This window comes from Epinephelus lanceolatus, chromosome 2 (genome assembly GCF_041903045.1).
Source record: "Epinephelus lanceolatus isolate andai-2023 chromosome 2, ASM4190304v1, whole genome shotgun sequence".
Lineage (NCBI taxonomy): Eukaryota > Metazoa > Chordata > Actinopteri > Perciformes > Serranidae > Epinephelus > Epinephelus lanceolatus.
This window is the reverse complement of record NC_135735.1, coordinates 15,767,818-15,787,234: the sequence shown is the minus strand read 5'-3', so window position 1 is coordinate 15,787,234 and position 19,417 is coordinate 15,767,818. Positions and strand designations below refer to the sequence as shown.

The 19,417-nt window shown below is 39.8% G+C and overlaps 1 protein-coding gene and 1 long non-coding RNA gene across 2 annotated transcripts; both read left to right on the top strand.

The window, feature by feature from the left end:
- The first annotated feature begins 495 nt into the window (after positions 1-495).
- On the top strand, positions 496-1,974 carry LOC117256546 (uncharacterized). Its single transcript, XR_013488310.1, has 2 exons — positions 496-1,486; positions 1,713-1,974. It is a non-coding gene; the product is annotated as an uncharacterized LOC117256546 (long non-coding RNA).
- A 2,051-nt stretch (positions 1,975-4,025) lies between these two features.
- ppef1 (protein phosphatase, EF-hand calcium binding domain 1) lies at positions 4,026-19,001 on the top strand. Its single transcript, XM_033619221.2, has 19 exons — positions 4,026-4,230; positions 4,894-5,032; positions 7,296-7,328; positions 7,753-7,880; positions 7,979-8,039; positions 11,453-11,616; positions 11,707-11,821; positions 12,355-12,401; positions 12,500-12,666; positions 12,767-12,803; positions 12,894-13,043; positions 13,625-13,776; positions 13,893-14,133; positions 14,225-14,410; positions 14,501-14,643; positions 16,032-16,138; positions 16,234-16,397; positions 16,817-16,901; positions 16,984-19,001. Exons 2-19 carry the CDS (start codon positions 4,978-4,980, stop codon positions 17,208-17,210), a joined length of 2,262 nt encoding a protein of 753 aa, XP_033475112.2. The 5' UTR covers positions 4,026-4,230; positions 4,894-4,977; the 3' UTR covers positions 17,211-19,001.
- Positions 19,002-19,417: the final 416 nt, after the last annotated feature.

The window sequence follows — 19,417 nt, the reverse complement described above, 5'->3', positions numbered from 1 at the left end:
AAAACAAATAACTAGCAGCAACATCTATCAAGAATTAAAGCAGCAATAAAAAACAGTAAAAGGACGAAAAATGAAATAATGAAAACAAAATCTGCTATAAATGAAGGATACATAACAACAATAAAAACAATAAAAAAAAATGATCATATCCGTCAATTTACCAAAGCAGGAACACTGTAAAATAACCATATCATCTAGCACAGTGGTTCCCAACTGGTGGGTCATGGTCCAAAAGTGGCTCAATCTCACTCATGGACTGCAAATGACTTGAATGTGACGAGTTTGAAAGCGCTTAAAGAGTCAACACACTTTACTTTGAAGTACAGTGAATTTGCGGCACACAGCTTTTATTTTGAAGTGCCGTCTCCTGTTGTAGAGTGAGTGACTAATGGACAGCTACTTGACAGAGATACAAAACTAGCTTGACAACATGGCAAACACAAGTATGACGCTGAATATATTAAACTGTGTGGACATTGAACTAATGACAGAGGAGAAATCCGGACTCTGTGGCTGGACCAGTCGGGAGCCACTGATCTAGCATACACTTCAACTGATCTACTGACACATACCTGCCTAATTTCAATACTTCTTGTAACTTAAATTGGTGTGAAAGAACTAAAAGCTAATTTATCAGGGTCAGTACTGATCTGAGGAGTTTCAGTGTGTGTGAATATCAGTGTCAGGCCCAGTAATCCAGTATTGTTGAAGGATTTAATTATTGGATTGTCACGTTAAGCTCAGATACAATTAAAAATGATAATAAAATGGCTACCCTGGAACACTGGTTCTAGGGTATTAGGCAGAGGTCATCATTTTACTCAGTGATAGAAAAGAGGTTCCTTTAGAAAAAGGTTGGGAACCACTGCCCTAGAATAAAATCTGTTTCTACTTGAGTAAATAATCTTTAAAATAAGAGAAGAATCAGAAAAACCTTAAAAAATAAATCCAGAATTTTGCTTCTTTGTGAATTTTCTCTGCTGATAAGAACTGTGATAAGTGAGGAAGGAAAAGCCCAAATGTTGGAACAAAATGCACCATGATTAGAATAATACATCTTCTATTATCTCAAGAATCAGATCAGGCACGGCATTCAAAAGTTATAGACAAGCTCAGAGTTGTCTCAGGTTAAAGGGTCAGGCTTTTATTATCTGCTGTAGATACTCAGGCCACAGGCATCTAAACTCACACTGAGGGTTTCAAAGTCTGCTGGCTGAAAGTAATTAATCCCAATTACACAAAGCTGTTTTCAATTTGTGTTCATTAAGACAGCCTTTTCCTTCCTCACTCTCATCTTGCCTGCTCTTGTGCTGCTCTTGTGGTGTTCTCCTGAAAAAGCTGGTGTAAACTCATTCTACGAGTTTGCTTTTCATAAAACTGTTGAAGAAAAATGAAGGCTCCTGTCAGAGCAGCACGCAGGATTCTTCCACATTCAAAGAAGAAGAATCAAGTTCACTCCGCTCTCATCTACAGAGCTCACAAAGAGGTGAGAATCACAGCAAAAATAGGAACTTGCATGGACATATGGTGTTTGACACTTGACCAAAAATTCTTGTTTGTCTTGAGGTGATTTTTGTTATTTTAAGAGGTAAAAAAAAAAATCCCATCCTCCAAAATGGACTGTGCAGGTTGCTTTGAATTAAGACAATGAAAACAGTCCTCTGGCGTTTGTGCTACTCAAAACCTCCTGCAACTTTCCCACTCTCCCGCAGGTCAGTCCAGCTGGGATGAAGAGTCCAGACTTCCTGGCCAGTCAGCAAAGTTTTCCAAAACCGGTCCTGCTCAGGCTGGTGAGCTCAGAGGCTTCCCGGCTGTCAAAAGCCAACAGACTGAAAGTGATCACTCTGCGGGAGATCAGTGCTGCTCTTGCACTCGTACAACGGAGGATTCGTACAAGAGCTGCTGCATGAGGAGTTGGAGATGTTGATTATTTTTATTAACGTTTATCATTAAAGAGTTTATTGTGCTTTTTAATCTGTTGCCATTCTAATGCAAATTTTGTGTGCTGATTCCAAGTAAGAAACAACTAAGTATTTGCCACCAGTAGAAGTTCACAAATGAAATTAAGATGTAAGAGTTGGATGCAAATTCCTGATGTGGTAGACTTTCTTTTTTTTTTTTTTTTTTTTTTTTTTTTTCTCTCCTCACATTTCTCTGATTTGCTGCACTTGAAATGGTCATTTGACCCAATTTTTTTGGCTAAAATGCTTCAACTGGACATGTTTTATCTGGCTATGATTTTTTTTTTTCTTCCCTTTACACAAATTACAAAAGTAGGGTGTGAGCATGAACAGATAAGGTAGAGTGCCTACTTGCTTTTAATGTGTATAGGATTTAGTGGCATCTAGTGGTGAAGTTGTAGCTGGCAACTAACTAAAACTTCTCCCATGTGCCATGTCTGTCAGAGAGCTACGGTGACTGACATGAAAACACGAATGGCCCCATGTAGCACTAGGTTGGGTTTGTCTGGTCTGAGCTACTGCAGAATTAAATAGCAGACTCTGTGGGACCCACTGCAAATAAACAGTTCACTCTATGGTAACAATTTCTTATTTTCAGGTGATTATAGACTAAAAACCATTACTGATTCTGTTTTTGCCGACAGATGCCTTCTAAATCCTACTTACTGGATATTTAGATATAAATTCAAAGGTTATTTGCTCACATCTGTTCTTACTTGCTAATGTGTTAACCAATCTGTCGCTCTCAAATCACAACTCTAGTCTGTCTGCTTCTACAATAATTTTGTTGTAAATTTATAAATTCGTATAGGCTCCATGTTGAGGGGAATATCCAAATCAGGCAAAAAGTCTATGTACTGTAGAAAACAGCCAAAACATCTGCAGGATAATGCAAGCCTCATTTATCCAGTCGTATGCTCAGTACTTCTCAAACACATGCATTTTTGCTAAAATTAAAACATGTCAGTATAAACAATGACATGCATAGCTGAGTAGCGTGCCTTGGCATTTGAAAGCTGCTCAAATGAATGTTCTGAAAAAGTGTCATTAAATGCGGCCTCCCATGACTCCAGTTCATTGAGAATGTTATCATTTTTTGGATTTTCCATTCACCGTGGCGCAATGGCGTAAGGAGGTTGTGACGGGACCCAGTGCACGCTATTATGATGGGCCCTAGCGCATGCTATCATGCATGTATTGTCTTGACACGTATAGAGACTTGACATTAAACAACAACAACATACATGTTACCCAGTAATCATCACTGCATATTTGACAAAATATCAAAGAAAGCAGGAAATCAATCATTCAACTAAATTGTTTTTATAGTATATTTATAGATTTTATAGCTTATGGAAATAGCATATCATTTTACTTTAGATAGCTACTGACTAAAAAAAATAAAGAAAAAAGAAAACCGTAATGTAGATGGGTTTGCCTTTTTGGGCACATATAGGAAATTAATAATATTCTTTTTTCATCATTAGCTTTGAGCACATATTTCCAAGCTGGCAATCTGAATTACTTACAAGGGCCCGCTCTCTCTACAGGCCCCTCCACCCCATGGGCCCCAGAGCAATCACACTGTCTGCACTGTCTATATTTACACCCCTGTCATGGAGGCAAGCCAGGAAAAGTTTTCTTCACAAATTCAACATAACGGGTGGTGAGTTACTGATATAAAATCTGTCATTTTACTGTGATGTACCTTTAAAAAAGCTGCTCATACACCTGACTTGCTAGAATTGGCCTGAGGGTGGTGCCAAAGTAAAGGTTGTTTAAATCACAATTAACCATGAGGACCAGAATAAACTTTCATGGCTGGTAGTTTCCATGATATCCAAAGTGTCAACAGGTCTCCTCCTTGTGAAGCTTAAAATAATTAGCATTTCGGTGGACGCATGGGGCACAGAAGTGATTTGCAGGAGTGAAATGACTCATGTTGACAGTTACCTGGGGAATATTCCTCCGGTATTTAAAGGAGGAGCAGCAGAGGAGGTGGAGCAGCTGGCCCTCCATTCTGTGCTGTGGTTTCTGCCTCCGCCTCCTCGGTGCGCTCTCGTCTCCCCCTGTTGCAGCAGCAGCTCTTGCAGCATCCACAGCTTCTCTGGAAACACTTTTAAAACCTAAACCTTCTGCTGACAGTCATTTAGAGGGCATGTAGCAGCTGTCTGGCTGCAGTTTCGACGCAAGGTTTTTTTTGTGTGTGTGTGCATCAAACGAGTTGCGTGCTCCATTCATCATCGCGCGGGTAACCTACAGGCTGCAGGTAGGACCAGAAACAATGCTGATGCAGTGATGTTCTTGCACCTGATGCGTAAATAAGCGGCATGTTGGGGTATGATGCTGTGTGAAAATGCAGCTAAGACAGGGATGCGCAATGAGCAGTATTTTCCTTTTGCTTTGACATTTTCTGTGCAGTTCCTTGATCTTGAAAGTGTTGAAGCGTGATTAACAGCCGTACATAAGCTTAGTGTCATTCCCTCGTTACGGTTGCATATGTTTTGTGAGGTTTTCATATTGAAGCCTAATTTTCATTCACATTTTCTGACCATCCGAATAAGCTGGAAGGAAAACAATTGCGCTTTAACCTTATTTTCCTCACTAATATAGATCAATGCAGATATGAAATCAAAATTGATGGACTGATGCATATTCACTTGTGATTCAACTCTGACCCCCACAGCACGCACTGGTCAGTGTGTGCTTAACAGAAAACAGGTAAACACTGCAACAGGTGGCCTGAAAAGGACCATTTTCCAGGGGTGCTTATACTCTCTAGAGTAATTATCAGTGAATTAAACCATGCTGCTGTGACATGAGACTGTCTGACATGTTTCTATGACTTGGTAGAAACCTGAAGAACTAAACCCATGTCTCCTTTTCCACCCCCCCCCCCCCCCCCCCCCCCCCCCCCCCCATCTCATGGCAGCAGTTGCATGCCACCAGCCAGATGTGCCCCAGCTTTGGAAAAACTGACTTGATGTGACCCCCTGGGACTTCCTTGTTGGACATCATGGGATGTGGCACCTCTGTTGCTATGGAGACACAAGAGAAAAAAGTGGAGACAGGTAAAGGTGTGTGGCAGGTGGCTGTTACTATGGTCCAGGACTGAGGAGTGGGGTTTTTTTTTTTCTCATGTCAATGGAAAATTTAGACATTTGGACATGCTGCCCCTGAGGAGAGGTGTGAGGACACACTGGCAAATTAGAGCTGAGGTGTGGGTACACCTGGTCTGTGGGTAGATCAGGTGGGCAAAAATAGGTTGTAAGTGTTGGATGCTAATTGGAGTACAAGCTCAGAAATAACTTTGGTGAGGTGTTTAGGAAGGTTGATAGAAGGGAACATAGTGTTACTCATATGCTTGTGTACTTGCACACTTAATTTCCTGCATTCTGGTGAAAGTTTCTGCACCAATTTGTGCATTTTCTGCATCAGTTTATGATTTAAATGTCTTTAATGTTGTTGAAGCAAAAGTCCTTTGCTACTTTTGTGCTATTTCTGGAGGGGACAAATGCACATGTTCTAAATATTTTCTAAATAATTAGGGTGACATGCTCTCCCCCTCCCCAAAATTTACACCTATGTCTACGAACACTCTGCCATTGACAGTATAGATCCTCAAATATCTCTTGTCCTGTCCTCAGTTGATGACAGATTAATTATTTCTGTGCTGATTAATAATTTCATTGATTTTTTTGAGCTGAACATTCTCTGTATGCAGCTTCTTAGATATAAAGATTTACTACTTTTCTCAGTTTTTTTGTTCTTTGGTTTTTAACAAAATAACACTTAGTCATATAACACTGAGTTCAAGATTTCATCTTGAACTCAGTGATGGGTGATTTTCTTTAACATTTATAGACTTAACAATTGATTTACCCGGAAAATAACTGTCAGACCAATCAATAATGGAAATAATCATTAGTTGCATCCCTATTAAAAACTAGGGGTGTAAGAAAATAATACACTTGAGTATTGCAATGTTATGGTTTGTGATACTGCATTGATTCTCAGAAACTCTCAAAATTTTGAATCACACAGAGCCCCTAAAGTCCCAAAAGGGATTTTTTTATTATCTTGTGGGAACCTGTTATTATATTGTAGATAACTCTGTACTGTAGATAAATTGTGCACACAATATAGTAGTTAGCCCATTATTTTGTGCACACTAGATTAAGATTGTTATAGCACAAGATAATTATGTTGTGTACACAAGGTAAAACAAAAAAAACATTCAGGACTTGGATGTTACGGGAACCATGATAAATACAAAATACAGATCCCACTGTTCAGATTGCATAAAAAAGTAGTCTTTTTTGGGGCGTCGGTAGCGTAGTGAATAGTGCCGGCGCCCCATGTACAGAGGCAATGCCTTGCTGCAGCGGTTGCAGGTTCGACTCCGGCTTGCAAACCTTTGCTGCATGTCAACCCGCACTCTCTCTCTCTCTCTCTCTCTCTCTCTCTCTCTCTCTCTCTCTCACCCCATTCCAATCTGTCCTGTTCATTGAAGGCAAAAAGCCCCCAAAAAAACAATCTTTAAAAAGTAGTCTTTTTTTTGTTGTGTGTTCTTTATACTAACATGGTTTTACAAAATTGGATTAAAATATAAATTGAGATATATTGCCTTGCTTACACTATTGCAGTATATTGAATATAATAAATGAATATATTTAAATATTTCTCAAACTTAAAACTTGTGTTTCCTTGCGTTGAACAAACAGTTTGTGGACTGTGAACACAAGATTTTTTACCTCTGACTTTGCCTTTGACCACTTTAAAGGAGAGCAAAAATAAGAAAACATTTGTGAATCCCAGAAATCAATGGGTATTGACAAAATAAGAACAAATCGCAGATATGAGCAAACATAAGTGAAAATTTGTTCGTATATCGTGTCTTGCATGAGGCTCATTACCTGGAAACTGTTCCATAAATAGTGTATTATTAGCAGAAGTGTTATGGTTTAGTATTTGACGCATCTCACTGTCACATTTTGTTGTATAAATCTGATGATAATTTTTGCAGTAGTACATTTTCCTCTGAGTTATTACACACACAGGTGCACACACACACACACACACGCACACACCAGATGTTTGACAGATGGTGGTTTTCTTTCTACACAGTCTGTCTTCTCTCTTTAATGAGCGCTGTTTCTCCTGAAAGCTTTTTTAATTTACTTAGTTTTTCCAGTCCCACTGTTGCTCATGGCCTCCCCTGTGTCTTGTTATCTGTGTGTGTGTGTGTGTGTGTGTGTGTGTGTTGCCTTGCACATGATTTCATTCAATTACCTTTTTTTCTACACTAAATTGTAGTTTTTTTTCTCCCCACAGATGACACAGTGAAGTCTCCCAGCCCAGCTCTGAGTAAGACCCTGCTCATCTATCAGTCTGTGACATATGTGATGTGTGCATACATCCATGTATATGTGTGTGTGTGTGTGTGTGTGTGTGTCCATTTTTACATTTTACATATTTACACGGTGATGTTTATTTTACAAAAGATGCATTCAAATTCAGAATCAGTTCTGAATTAGAATGCAGAACTGATTCTGAATTTGAATGCATCTTTTGTAAAATAAACATCAGAATCAGTTCCTGAGTTAGTGACACAGACGTAAAATGTAATATTCCTGTCACTTTGCGCTGGAACTGAGAAGCACCATGCTGTGCTGGAACACTGAATTAGAGCTCACATGTCATATTCATGCACTGTTTGTATGTGACTCCAGATATTTAAACATGTCTCCCATTTTTTAAAAAAATGTAAGAGCTCTTGTTTTTGTCGCAGCTATGAAGGCAGCTGTTCTGATCCAGCGATGGTACCGGCGCTACATGGCCCGTCTGGAGATGAGGCGCAGGTACACCTGGAACATCTTTCAGTCCATTGAATATGCCGGGGAACAGGACCAGCTACAGGTGACTCTGCTTAAAAACTCAAGTCCACATGCACGCTAATTTTCAGAAGCATCATAATAAAGCTTGAACATCTTTCTGCTTTGTTTTTCTTTCCTCAGCTCTCCAGTTTCTTCAGCTTCATGCTCGACAACTTCACACAGCTGAATGGAAATGGACCAGGTAAGGAGCCAAAATGCTCTTCTATCCGCAGAGTAGTGGATCGTATTGTGTACTGAAAACTTGAAATTCATTGTTGTTATTTGGAAATGTTGGTGATAAAGCTGATTTTAAGGAAACATCATTTTCTAACAGTGCTCACAGTGTTGGAGAAACCACCTAAAACTATAGTTTACCAGCTACTTCACAATAATAAGTAGTTAAACTACATCTTAACTACCGGTATTCTCAAGAAAGTTTTCTTGTCAAAATAAAACTGCTCTCAAAAAGTAGTTCAACTACACCCAAACTACATTATGGGAAATGATCACTATGATCACGCCTGAGTCTGGACCTCCATGCTTTTACATGAAGGTACAACTCCTGAATTAAGTGTAGGTGTGTTTGATTTAGGGAGTGAGGCGGGCCAGTCCTCACCCAGGCAGCCCAAGGATGAATTTTAAGGAGACGAGAGGGAGCAGTCGTTGGGGTGGAATTAGGAAAACGCTTAACTTGTAGGGAAATTTACAATATTTGATTGTAGATATTTTGGATGCAAATAAGATGTGATTCTAGTCAAAGAGCAGGTTAAGTCTTTGACCCTTTGACCAGAGCAAATTGACAAATTGTTAAGAAGGCAATGAGCAATGAAACAAGAAACAACCCCAAAAATTTGCAAGAAATTAGAAAAAAAGAGAAAATTAATGACAAGAAAATAAATAAATAAATAAATAAAATAAAATACTGTAAAACAAACAAGTAAATGACCTGGAAATTTAAATATTATAATAATTCTCTACCATGATTTTAAATATGTAATAATTATAATTGTACATTTTTTTTCCCTAGTTTTTTCTTTATTCCCTATTATTTTAAATAATTTAAAAAAACGATTTACTTATTGCAATTTCATTATAACAAGACATTTCTTACCAAGTTACTCATCGCCTTTTTCCCATGGTTCCCATGAAAGAAATTGCACCAATTTGCCGAAGGTCCGAAGGTTTAAAAACATCTGAAAGCAGCATAAAAAAGTGATGTTGCTCCAGTTTTAAAGGGTTAAATGACAACCATGGCTTATAAGCGGTGGCATTGTGCTGTATCATATGGCAAAAAAGCACCATCAATCATGACTGTGCAGTTTTTAATGAACTACACAAACTATACGACCCAAAGTAGTACTACTGAATCTGAAACTGTAGTTAAACTAGTATTTGAACTACATTTAGTTCACTACACCCCAACACTGAGTGCACATGCGGATACAAATGCAGGAACAAAAATATATTCTACTTAATTATTTTTGCATTGTGCATGTAAAGCATTCACTCATAACAGCAGCTTCAGGGCTGCTTGTGTTTTTCTGACGTACTGAAGCTTAAATATCTGAGGTGATTTCGAGTCATTTAACCTTTTATTCATGTCCTTTTTTAGCTTTGAATTATTGTTTTTTTATTCATTTTTATTTTGGTGTGGTGTATGATTGAAGAAAGATGTTTTCAACTAAATATCTACTTTAATCTAAATAGTGAGAGATGGAATATTAACATTACAGTAGGTGGTGCAGTTGGTGTTTAATGGTTGTTGGAAGGTTATATATAGATGTTTGTTTTTCTTAACCTCCATCAGTTAACACCAGTTTTGTTAGTCATGCCACTGTATTTTGGTCTACACTAGAAAACCCATTGCGTATACCCCGTTGCTTAGCAACTACTGTGAATGTGGAGGCCAACGTGTTGGTGTGTTGCACTGACACAGCTGTGGCTTAAGTATGTATTGACCCTCTCATTGCACTAAAAAGCATAATGCTCCATTGACAAGCTCGTCCTCAGGTCAGCCCGTATTGCTTAACATGTGCTGTACATCCTCTACGTGGGTTTTACACTGAGTCAACATAAGTGATGCAAAGAGGCCAGACTCTGTTGTCTGTGTTTATTATATACAGCATCTGTGTATGTGTGTGTGTGTGTGTGTGTGAGAGAGTGTGAGACAGAATAGAGGACATTTAATCGACACAAAAGGGAAAATAGACAAAAGACGTACAAAAGAGAAATAGGCCTGGAGGTAGATGTCTGTTCGTGGCTTGTTTGTTTGCATAAATTAGAGGGTTTCATTAGCATATTGGAGTGGTCTTTTAATACAACGGTGAGGTCACACAGAGCTGGATGTGCTGCTGTGTCGAGCTGTTTATCACAGGGAACTACAAATTAAAACCTGTATATATATAGGATTGTAGTTCAGTGGGCAAACCCTCCTTTTATTGTTTTTTATTTTTTAATCCAAGCACGATTTTAAGGTGACACTTTCTATTAAGGCCATGCCCATAATGCATTATACGCACATTTGTAAGACATTATAATGCATAGATAAGCCTTTATAAAACTCTGAATTAATGTTTACAGTCATGAATGACAAGTTCCAACAAGGTTTATAAACAGTTAAAAGTGGTTGAAATAATGTAATATCCTCCTGGGACTTTATCCTTTTTAATTTATCCTAGCTGTTTGGGATAAGTAGGACCAAATAAGTATAAAAAACTAAACATTGTCAATGATAATTACGTTCCAATGTCCTCAAACAAGTCCCAATGTCTTCTAATGAGTACTACCAAATTAACAGCATCTTAGCTTGTTACTGTTGCTAAAATTGGTCAAATTTGTTGATTGATAGATTCAACCATAAAATGTGATCAGGTTTTGGACCATGTCCACTTTTGTGTCGGGATTGGCTGCAGACTGACCTTGATCTTGTTTTTACATGGATTAGTGTATTGTGCTCTTACTACCACTAGATGGCACAAAAAAGTGTCTACGAACGAGGACAATAGGCCTAAGTTAAGAGGAGTGAAGTATAAGGTGAAGTTAACCTTAAATGTGATGTCCACATATGAGCACACAGGGTCTCAGGAGGATATAAGGTCAGCTTTTATGACCTAAGCAGCCAGCCATCAGAGGGCAATTGAGATGTCATGGCTTCACTTTTGGGGAGCGGTCATGCCGTCTGTCTTTACTATACAGTCTGTGCTCTCCTATGTCTTTAGATTCAACTCATTTTGACTCAAGTGACAACACTTGAGTCCATTTATCAGATTTTGTGCAGCAGGAGCCATAAAAGGCTTTATACAACTTTTCCCAAATGTGCAGTATGTATAAAATTAGTGGAGAAGCCTAAATAAAACTCTGTAGTGTAGGTTATTATGGGAGTATAAAACAGTGTGAGGATTCCACTTTTTGCTTATAGTGGTTGTAATACCTCAGGGCTACTATTAGTATGTAAATAAGTCTGCCATCTGAGATTTTGTCGTACTATAATATCTGTTACTCCAAGGGATCTAATATCTCTGGTTTTAGGCCACTGTGGGTAATGTTACAGACCAATGAGCAGTACTGCTTCATGGCAATGACAGTATGGTCACAGCCGCTTACACTGTCCTCCAGACTTGATCTCCCAGCTGCTGGACCCGGTGGTGGACCCCTGGTTAGACAGAGAGACCTGCTACAACTTGATCCCTGTTGCAGAGTCGTACACCGGGCCCCGACTGTCATTCCCCCTCTCTGTCTCTGATACGAATGCTCTCCTCAGTGCATTTAAGGAGCAGCAGGTACTGTAATAAGGGTCTTTCTCTCTCTGTTAGTTTCATTGCCTCACATAATATTTTGAGTGTTTTTACTGACTCCATTACTTTTCACAGACTCTACATGCCAGATATGTTCTGCAGCTGCTGTACGAGACCAAGAAGCTCCTCAAACAGATGCCCAACATCATCCACCTGTCAACATCCTACACCAAAGAGATCACTATATGTGGTGGGTGACCAGCGCCTCTGTTTCACTTGCAAATTCAAGATTCATAGTTGTCATTTTTAAAAGAAAACTTTGTATATTTATAAGTATTCCTTAAGTACACAACAGTCATTTCAGTCTCATCGTTGCCATTTGCTGCTGTGATGAGCTGCTGCTTGTGCACCTGCTACATCACACAGTACAGTGGGCAGCTGAATAAATAAATGACCTGCTTACTGGTTAAATAATCACTGATGTCTTTAAATGTGTTTTAAATACAGCTAACTGTATCTTAATGGCAGCGTTCCAAGAATGGAGGTCGTGTTTATTTGCACACTGATCAGGCACTTGACTCCTTTTTCACTGCTGCCTCCTCCTGCAGATACGCATCTTATTAAAGCCAAGAATACTTGTTACGACTAAAACAGAAGACACAATGTTTGGTGGTTGTTTTCATACCGTCGGGGAATTTTACACCTCCTCTGTAAATCAGGGATTAATTAAACCAGAAATAGGATTTAAAGTTCTTAACTGCTGTGATTTTCGTTTTGGCACAGGTGATCTGCACGGGCGGCTTGATGACTTACTTCTTATATTTTATAAGGTAAAGCTAAATTTCTAGCATTGTTCAAACATCGCTGAAGTGTGCACTCAATACATCTAAGATCTGATTTTAAGTTTGTTGATTTCACTGTTGTTCAGAATGGCCTTCCCTCTGCGGAGACGCCTTATGTGTTCAATGGGGACTTTGTGGACCGTGGGAAAAAGTCCGTAGAAGTAGTCGTCCTCCTGTTCGCCTACCAGCTGCTTTACCCCGATTACATGCACCTGAACCGAGGCAACCATGAAGACCACATCATGAACCTCCGGTGGGTCGGGTGAAGAAGTGAAATGAAAGAAAACATGTGTCCATCTAGGTTTACCACAAACACAAGGGTACTAAAATTAATTTTTATGTTGTTGTTTTAGGTATGGGTTCACAAAAGAAGTCATGCAGAAATACAAGGTACCGTGATGTCCACACACATGTCCTTATTCTGCTTTTATTATGTCCAGAACTCAGCTGTGAAAATAATTCCTTTCCTGCTGCATGCAGACTCATGGACGAGAGATCCTCCAGCTGTTTCAGGATGTTTTCAGCCTTTTGCCTGTCGCAACCGTCATTGATGGAAAGATCCTAATTGTTCATGGAGGGATATCAGACCAGACTGACCTGGACTTCCTCAGCTCCATAGAGAGGCACAAGGTCAGTGGAAACTAATGCCTCCAGCTGTGTTGTTTTAGCTGCAGTAATGGATTTTGGCCACAAGAGGTCAGAAAAGTATTTTTAAAAATGCTGACAAATTCACAGCCAACACTGAACAATGTAGACTGGTAACATGATACCAAACAGCTGTCTAAAGTCAGATCCAGCAGACAAGGTCCATGCTGAATGCTAAAGTGTTTTTAAACAACTTTCAGTGCTGCACATCACATAGGTACCTTTTTATTGCTTGTGTTTTTTTATTCTTTTAAATGACTGGCCAAAGATACAGAAAATGATCATTCATCAATCAGATAAATGAAAAGTAATGATGGATTTCTTCATGAACAGCCGTCTAAAAATTGAAATTAAAATTCATTGAGTTCTCATTAAGTCCATAAAAGCAATTCTGTGCAAATCACTGCTTGAAGAAGAGGAGCATATGGCGCTTTACAGTGTGTACAACATACTCTAGGTTACCCTCTGACCTCAGACACTCAACATACATCAGTTTGAACTTCAGTTTAGAAAGCAAATAACTTTGTCCTTATTTTATTTCTGTCTTCCCTTCTCTGCTCCTGTAGGTGAAATCTGCCCTGAGGTTTCCCAGGTGTAGTTTGGAGCAGCTGGACATCAGTCAGTCCTGCAGACAGATGAAAAGAATGAAATCCACAGCCAGCTCTCGTCCCAGCAGCAGTCGCAGCTACAACAAGAACCAAAGAACCCCGAACCACAAGTGTGTGACAGCACTGTAGCCCACAGACGCTCACAGATGTTGTAGGGGTTTTATTAAGGTCAGTGTACTGTTAGAGTTCTCGTCTAAAGCGACCCTCTCTTCTACTCCTTCTGTAGAAAGAAGCGATGTGGACACAGCCGACAAGACAGCGCCGCCTCCACTTCTTCCTCCTCCTCCTCATCATCCTCGTCCTCTTCGCTCTGCTCTCCTCGAACTCCATCGTGCCTCTCTCCTCGTCCGTGCCCGTCTTCTCCCTGCACGCCTTACAATATCAATGTCCTCCAAGTGCCTTTCCTGGACTCTCTGTCCTCTGTCCCCCCTCCTTCACCTCCACAACAGGATCAGGATTGGAAACAGGTCAGAGGAGTGGATTCAGTGGAGCAGAAAATAATATTGCTCAATTCCGCTGTATAGTGTCTTATTTTTTCTGATTTCCTCTCTGTTGCAGATAGTGGATATATTGTGGAGTGACCCTAAAACCCAAGAAGGCTGCAGTCCCAACACATTCAGAGGAGGAGGCTGCTACTTCGGCCCTGACGTCACACAGAGACTGCTGCTCCAACACGGACTCCAACTGCTCATCAGATCCCATGAGTGCAAACAGGAGGGATATGAGCTCTGTCATGATGGACAGGTAGATGGGATGCAACAAATCCATACAGATTGTCCAAATGCTTAAAATGATTGAATCAGGAGACATAAATTGTGCTTGTTTGTTCTACAGGTGATCACCATTTTCTCAGCATCAAACTATTATGAGGAGGGAAGTAACCGTGGTGCCTACATCAAAGTAGGCCGAGAGCTGGTTCCCCGCTTCTACCAGTATCAAGTCAGCCGCACAACACGCAAACTCACCCTGACACAGAGGTACAACAGCCGCCTGGTGTGCTTATGTTTGTTTGAAGCGGCTCTTGAAGATTACAGTCCTGATTGACTCGCTAATCAATGCAGTTTATTACGACAGGTCACAGAGTCTTGGGGCAGCGAAACAAACTATTGCTGATTTAATAAAGAAGTCAGGCAATAGCCTTTTTCCATCATTCTGTGAGCAATAGTGATGTGATATCATGCTGCACATAGGGTTTTGTTACCCCACTAATGCCTACAATACACTAGAAGACTTTGAAAATATATTAAGAATACTTTAAAAAAGACTTGGCCTGACACACTCTCATATCTAAACACAATGTGAGTTTCAAGTCACACACTATAATATTTTGCGATGACTGGGAACTTGCAGGGTCACTATTTGCAAGACTACAACTAGATTGCTTCTGAGATTATTCCCCATCCTGCTCCTGGTGAAAAACTCCCTTCAAGAAATATGACATGTTAACAATTTCTTATGTGTCTGCAAAAATACATAACTCAAGAAACACAAGCTAAAAGGTGTCATATGTCTATAGTAGTCTTGTCAATTTTGGCATCAATGTAATCCATGAAGAAACTGTGTTTGAGTTTACATTTTGGATTTTGTCACCTTAACCATTTCAAAAATAGAGATTTCTCACTAAAATAAATAACTTTAAAGATACTAGAAGTAAAGACACATAAAAACTGGACTCTGGAAATTATTCTCTGATAGTGAAATTGCTTGAAAAGTCATTTGGTGTAAGGCCAGTATAAGTTGGAGGTGTGTCGACTGCAGGACCCCGTGTCCATTACTTTCTGCAATATTTCAAATTGATCCACAAAATCAAGACGAAAATCACCTTCTTTTTTTTGTTTTGCTACGCTGAATGCTAAACTGAAAAAAATGCATTGCATTTCCTTTGACCCTTTCATAATAAATGTCAACTTGTGTTTCGCCAGTTAAGTGCTTTCAGTGTAAGGCTACAACAGTAGGAAATGTTCATTTTACATTAACTTAATACAGCATTTTTTTTGCGAATGTCAACCTCGTCACCCACTTCATAATAATGGGAATGTACTATATATAAATTGCAGAAAGTTCATCAGTAGGCCATAGGCTTAATGACTTAATGGACTTTTATTTTAATGAAAATTTTCAAGATAATTACTTTAAAGTGAGGCAGATTAACCACAGCTGGATGTGGCAGTACTGGATTAGTTCATTCAGATTTTGTCAAAACAAGAAATTTGAAGAATCAACCATGGGCATTTTCACTATTTTAACTTATATATTTTAACGTTTCAAAGTATAAATCATTGACACATCAGTCAACAATGAAAATAGACTTCTGTATGAAAGCTCAGTCTTAGTTAATGATGTGTGTTTCCATGTGTGTCTGTAGAGTACGAGTTGCTGAAGGCTCTGCCCTCAAGGCCCTGAAGGAGAAGCTGTTCTCCCATCGCTCTGAGCTGCTGTTGGGCCTCCAGCAGTACGACCAGAATAACACAGGTGTGCTTTTCTCACTCCGTTTACCTCACTTATAAACATGTATTTACTCAGGTCGACATGTATAGTTGTTATATGAAAGCATATCTTTCTTTCAGGTACTGTTTCAGTTTGTGAATGGGCTCAGGTGCTGGAGTCTGTACTGAGACTGGATCTGCCCTGGAGGACACTTCGTCCACACTTAGCCCGTCTGGCACCAGATGGCAGTGTGGAGTATCAGTCCAGCTTTGAGGACATGGAACCAGGGCTTCCTCTGCCTCAGGTCAGAGAGGTGAAGGGCTCTCCTAATCAGAGGTGGAAAGCAACCAAGTACATTCACTCACATAGTGTCCTTAAGGGCTGTTTTGAGAAACTTTTGACATACCATTCGTATTTTGCCGGTAAAAAGTTTGCTGAAAAGAAGCTGGATAATCTTCTAAAGTATTTACACATTCATGCAAATTTAATATTTCCAACAGAGGAGACTTGACCTTTTTTACTTGACAGTAACAATAGGATCCCTTGCTGCAGTTTACACCTCTTTATATTCAGGAATAGGAGTACTTTTACTTATAAAGGAGTATTTTTCCCTAGTGGTACTGGAGCTTTGAGGATTATAGTACTTATTCGACCATTGTTGCCACTAAACATGGCTAGTGGTTGTTGAGTATTCTGCTGTTATATTTTCCCCTTTTCTTTTAGGTGACTCCAAACTTGGCTGAAACTCTGTTCAGATACAGGACAGACATTGAGATTATATTCAACATTATAGACAAAGACCATTCAGGTAAAAAAAATACTGAATCTCTTTGATGTGTCAATCATCCAGAATGAATTCCTTTAAGTTCTGTGTGTGTTGTCGTGTACAGGTCTGATCTCCATCGAGGAGTTTCGTCACACCTGGCGGCTCTTCAGCGCCCACCTGGGAGTCGATATTGACGACAGTGCCATCGATGACCTAGCTCGAAGTATCGACTTCAACAAAGACGGCAGTATAGACTTCACAGAGTTCCTGGAGGCCTTCAGAGTGGTACACAAACTGGACAACAAGGATCACCAACTTAATGGAAGGGTGGATAGAGAAAAGTGTTTGTGAATAAGAGTCTGACTACTGCAGTATCGAAGTGCTGTATGATCAGCAGAGAAACTAACAGTGAACAGAAAGTAGGACAGCAGGGAAAAGATAAAATATTTTAGTATTTATTAACACTTGAACATTAAAACTAGAAGTTATTATTGTTGCATTTTGTCATTTGTGCATTTTAGCCACGCTATAGCAGGGTGGCTCTAGGGACGGTAATGTCAGTCTCTGGGTTACTTCAGTCCACCACCTTTGGTTTCAAAGTGAAAATATTCTTCACAAATATTGGATGGCTAACCAGAAACTTTATACAGACATTCATGGTCCACAGAGGATAAGTTTGTAAGACTTTGGTGATCCATTGACTTTTCATCTAGCACCACCAGCAGGCCAGAGATCTCAGTGCAGCGAAACCTCTCCACATCAATCAAGTGGATAGGCATGCATTTTAAGATATTATGGTCTCCAGATGATGGATCCTAATGACTTCAGGGACTGACGTTCCCTCCAGTGCCACCAGCAGGCTGAGATTTTTGAGCATTTTGGTGTGAAATGGCTCAATAAAAGTTTAAAAGGATTGGTGTGACATTTGGTATTATCTAGAATGATTATGTTAAAGGGAATGCACCCGATTATTTTCCCAGATAATGCTACATTGTGAACAATCCTCAAAGGAGTGGCATCTGTGACTTATTTCTTATGTCACAGACACCACTGAGAGCAAAACTTGTGTTTTGGACATTATCATCATACTATCGTTGATGTGTCGATGTTTTTGTAATAGTGCTCTGCCCTTATCTGACACCTGCCTGCCTGCTGTAATCCCAGGCTGTCCTAAGTTCTGTGCCACCGTTGCCTGGCTAAAAGGTGGCGGTGTCGGCGGCACAGTATGGCACAGCACAGAGGGAGGCCACTGGGGACCACCAGTGGACAATAACCTTATATTTTAATGCTTGTGTGCCGTCAACAGCCGTGGTCAGAGGTCGGTCGTCTTTCCATCTGTCTGTCCCTCCCATTCTCATGAATGCTCAAGAACTCCTTGAAGAAATTTCCTCAAATTTTTGGCATAAATGTGCACTTGGACTCAAGAATGAACTGATTAGAATTTGGCGGTCAAAGTTCAAGTTCACTGTGACCTCACAAAAAATATTTTTGGCCATAACTGTCTGTGGATTATCTTGAGTAAACAGGTCATGAATTCTGGAAAGAGACTGTTGTTGCTGTTGACTTTTTCCAAATGTTTTTTTTTTTTTTTTGGCCCTTTGAGCACCTCACGCAGACTGCCATCCAATTATATTATTTTTGAGAGAAGGCACACATCCTTACAGCCAAGACCTCCAACACTCAGCACCTCACACCAAGACAACTTGCCAAAACTTGACAAAATGCCACTGCAGGTAAGAGGAAAAATATGTATTTTGGATTTGGGGGTGAATAGCTGCATTTATATAGCACTTATCCAGAGCACTTCACAATTTGCCTCTTATTCACCAGTTCTCACACACACACACTCACCGATGGCTCCTATCTTCTGTGCAAGGTGCTGACCTGACTACTGGGTCACCGAGGTCACAGCAAAGTCACCAAGACACCACACAAACCTCGAGCAAGTCAAAATAAATGCTAGGAAACGTATGGAGCTGGTTCTGGGACTACATATTTTAGGTACAGTTTGATTAAGCACAGAGGTCTCCTCAGACTCCTGTGTGATGCAGCACTGTTATCTGGCAGTGCTGTAGTATTACATGTATCGATGCCCAAAGGCTTCAGCAGTAGAAAAGAACAGAAACACACTGACGCTAATGTTACAGTTTCAGCTAGTGTGTGTTCAGCTCTTAACCAAAAATGAATAAAGTCTTTTTTAAACCAATGACTTGTATTTTGTGTTTGTTTTCAGATCAGAGATGTCAAACTCATCTTAGTGCATTAGCCACGAACAGCCTAATTTGATCTCAGGTGGGCTGGACCAGTAAAACCATTGCATAATAATCTATAGATAACAACACCTCTAAAAGCATGCTGGTATTTTTGGCCAACTGCATTTGACATACTGTGCACTGGGGCATACTAAATATTTTTCTGTCACACTACAAAGTATAGTCGTATGAGTACTGGAATGTGTTTTAGTATGTGTGTGTTCCTACACTACTTCACTCTGGCATCCTGCCTACTATAATTACCATACAGTGAGAGCTGTTTAACAGGCCCAGGCATCCTGTCAG

Excerpts from the sequence above, each read along its gene's own strand:
- ppef1 (XM_033619221.2), top strand. The coding sequence starts at position 4,978 with ATGGGATGTGGCACCTCTGTTGCTATGGAGACACAAGAGAAAAAAGTG. Across the intron at positions 16,139-16,233 it reads GTACGACCAGAATAACACAG|GTACTGTTTCAGTTTGTGAA; the intron begins GTGTGCTTTTCT and ends TCTTTCTTTCAG. Across the intron at positions 16,902-16,983 it reads TATAGACAAAGACCATTCAG|GTCTGATCTCCATCGAGGAG; the intron begins GTAAAAAAAATA and ends TGTCGTGTACAG.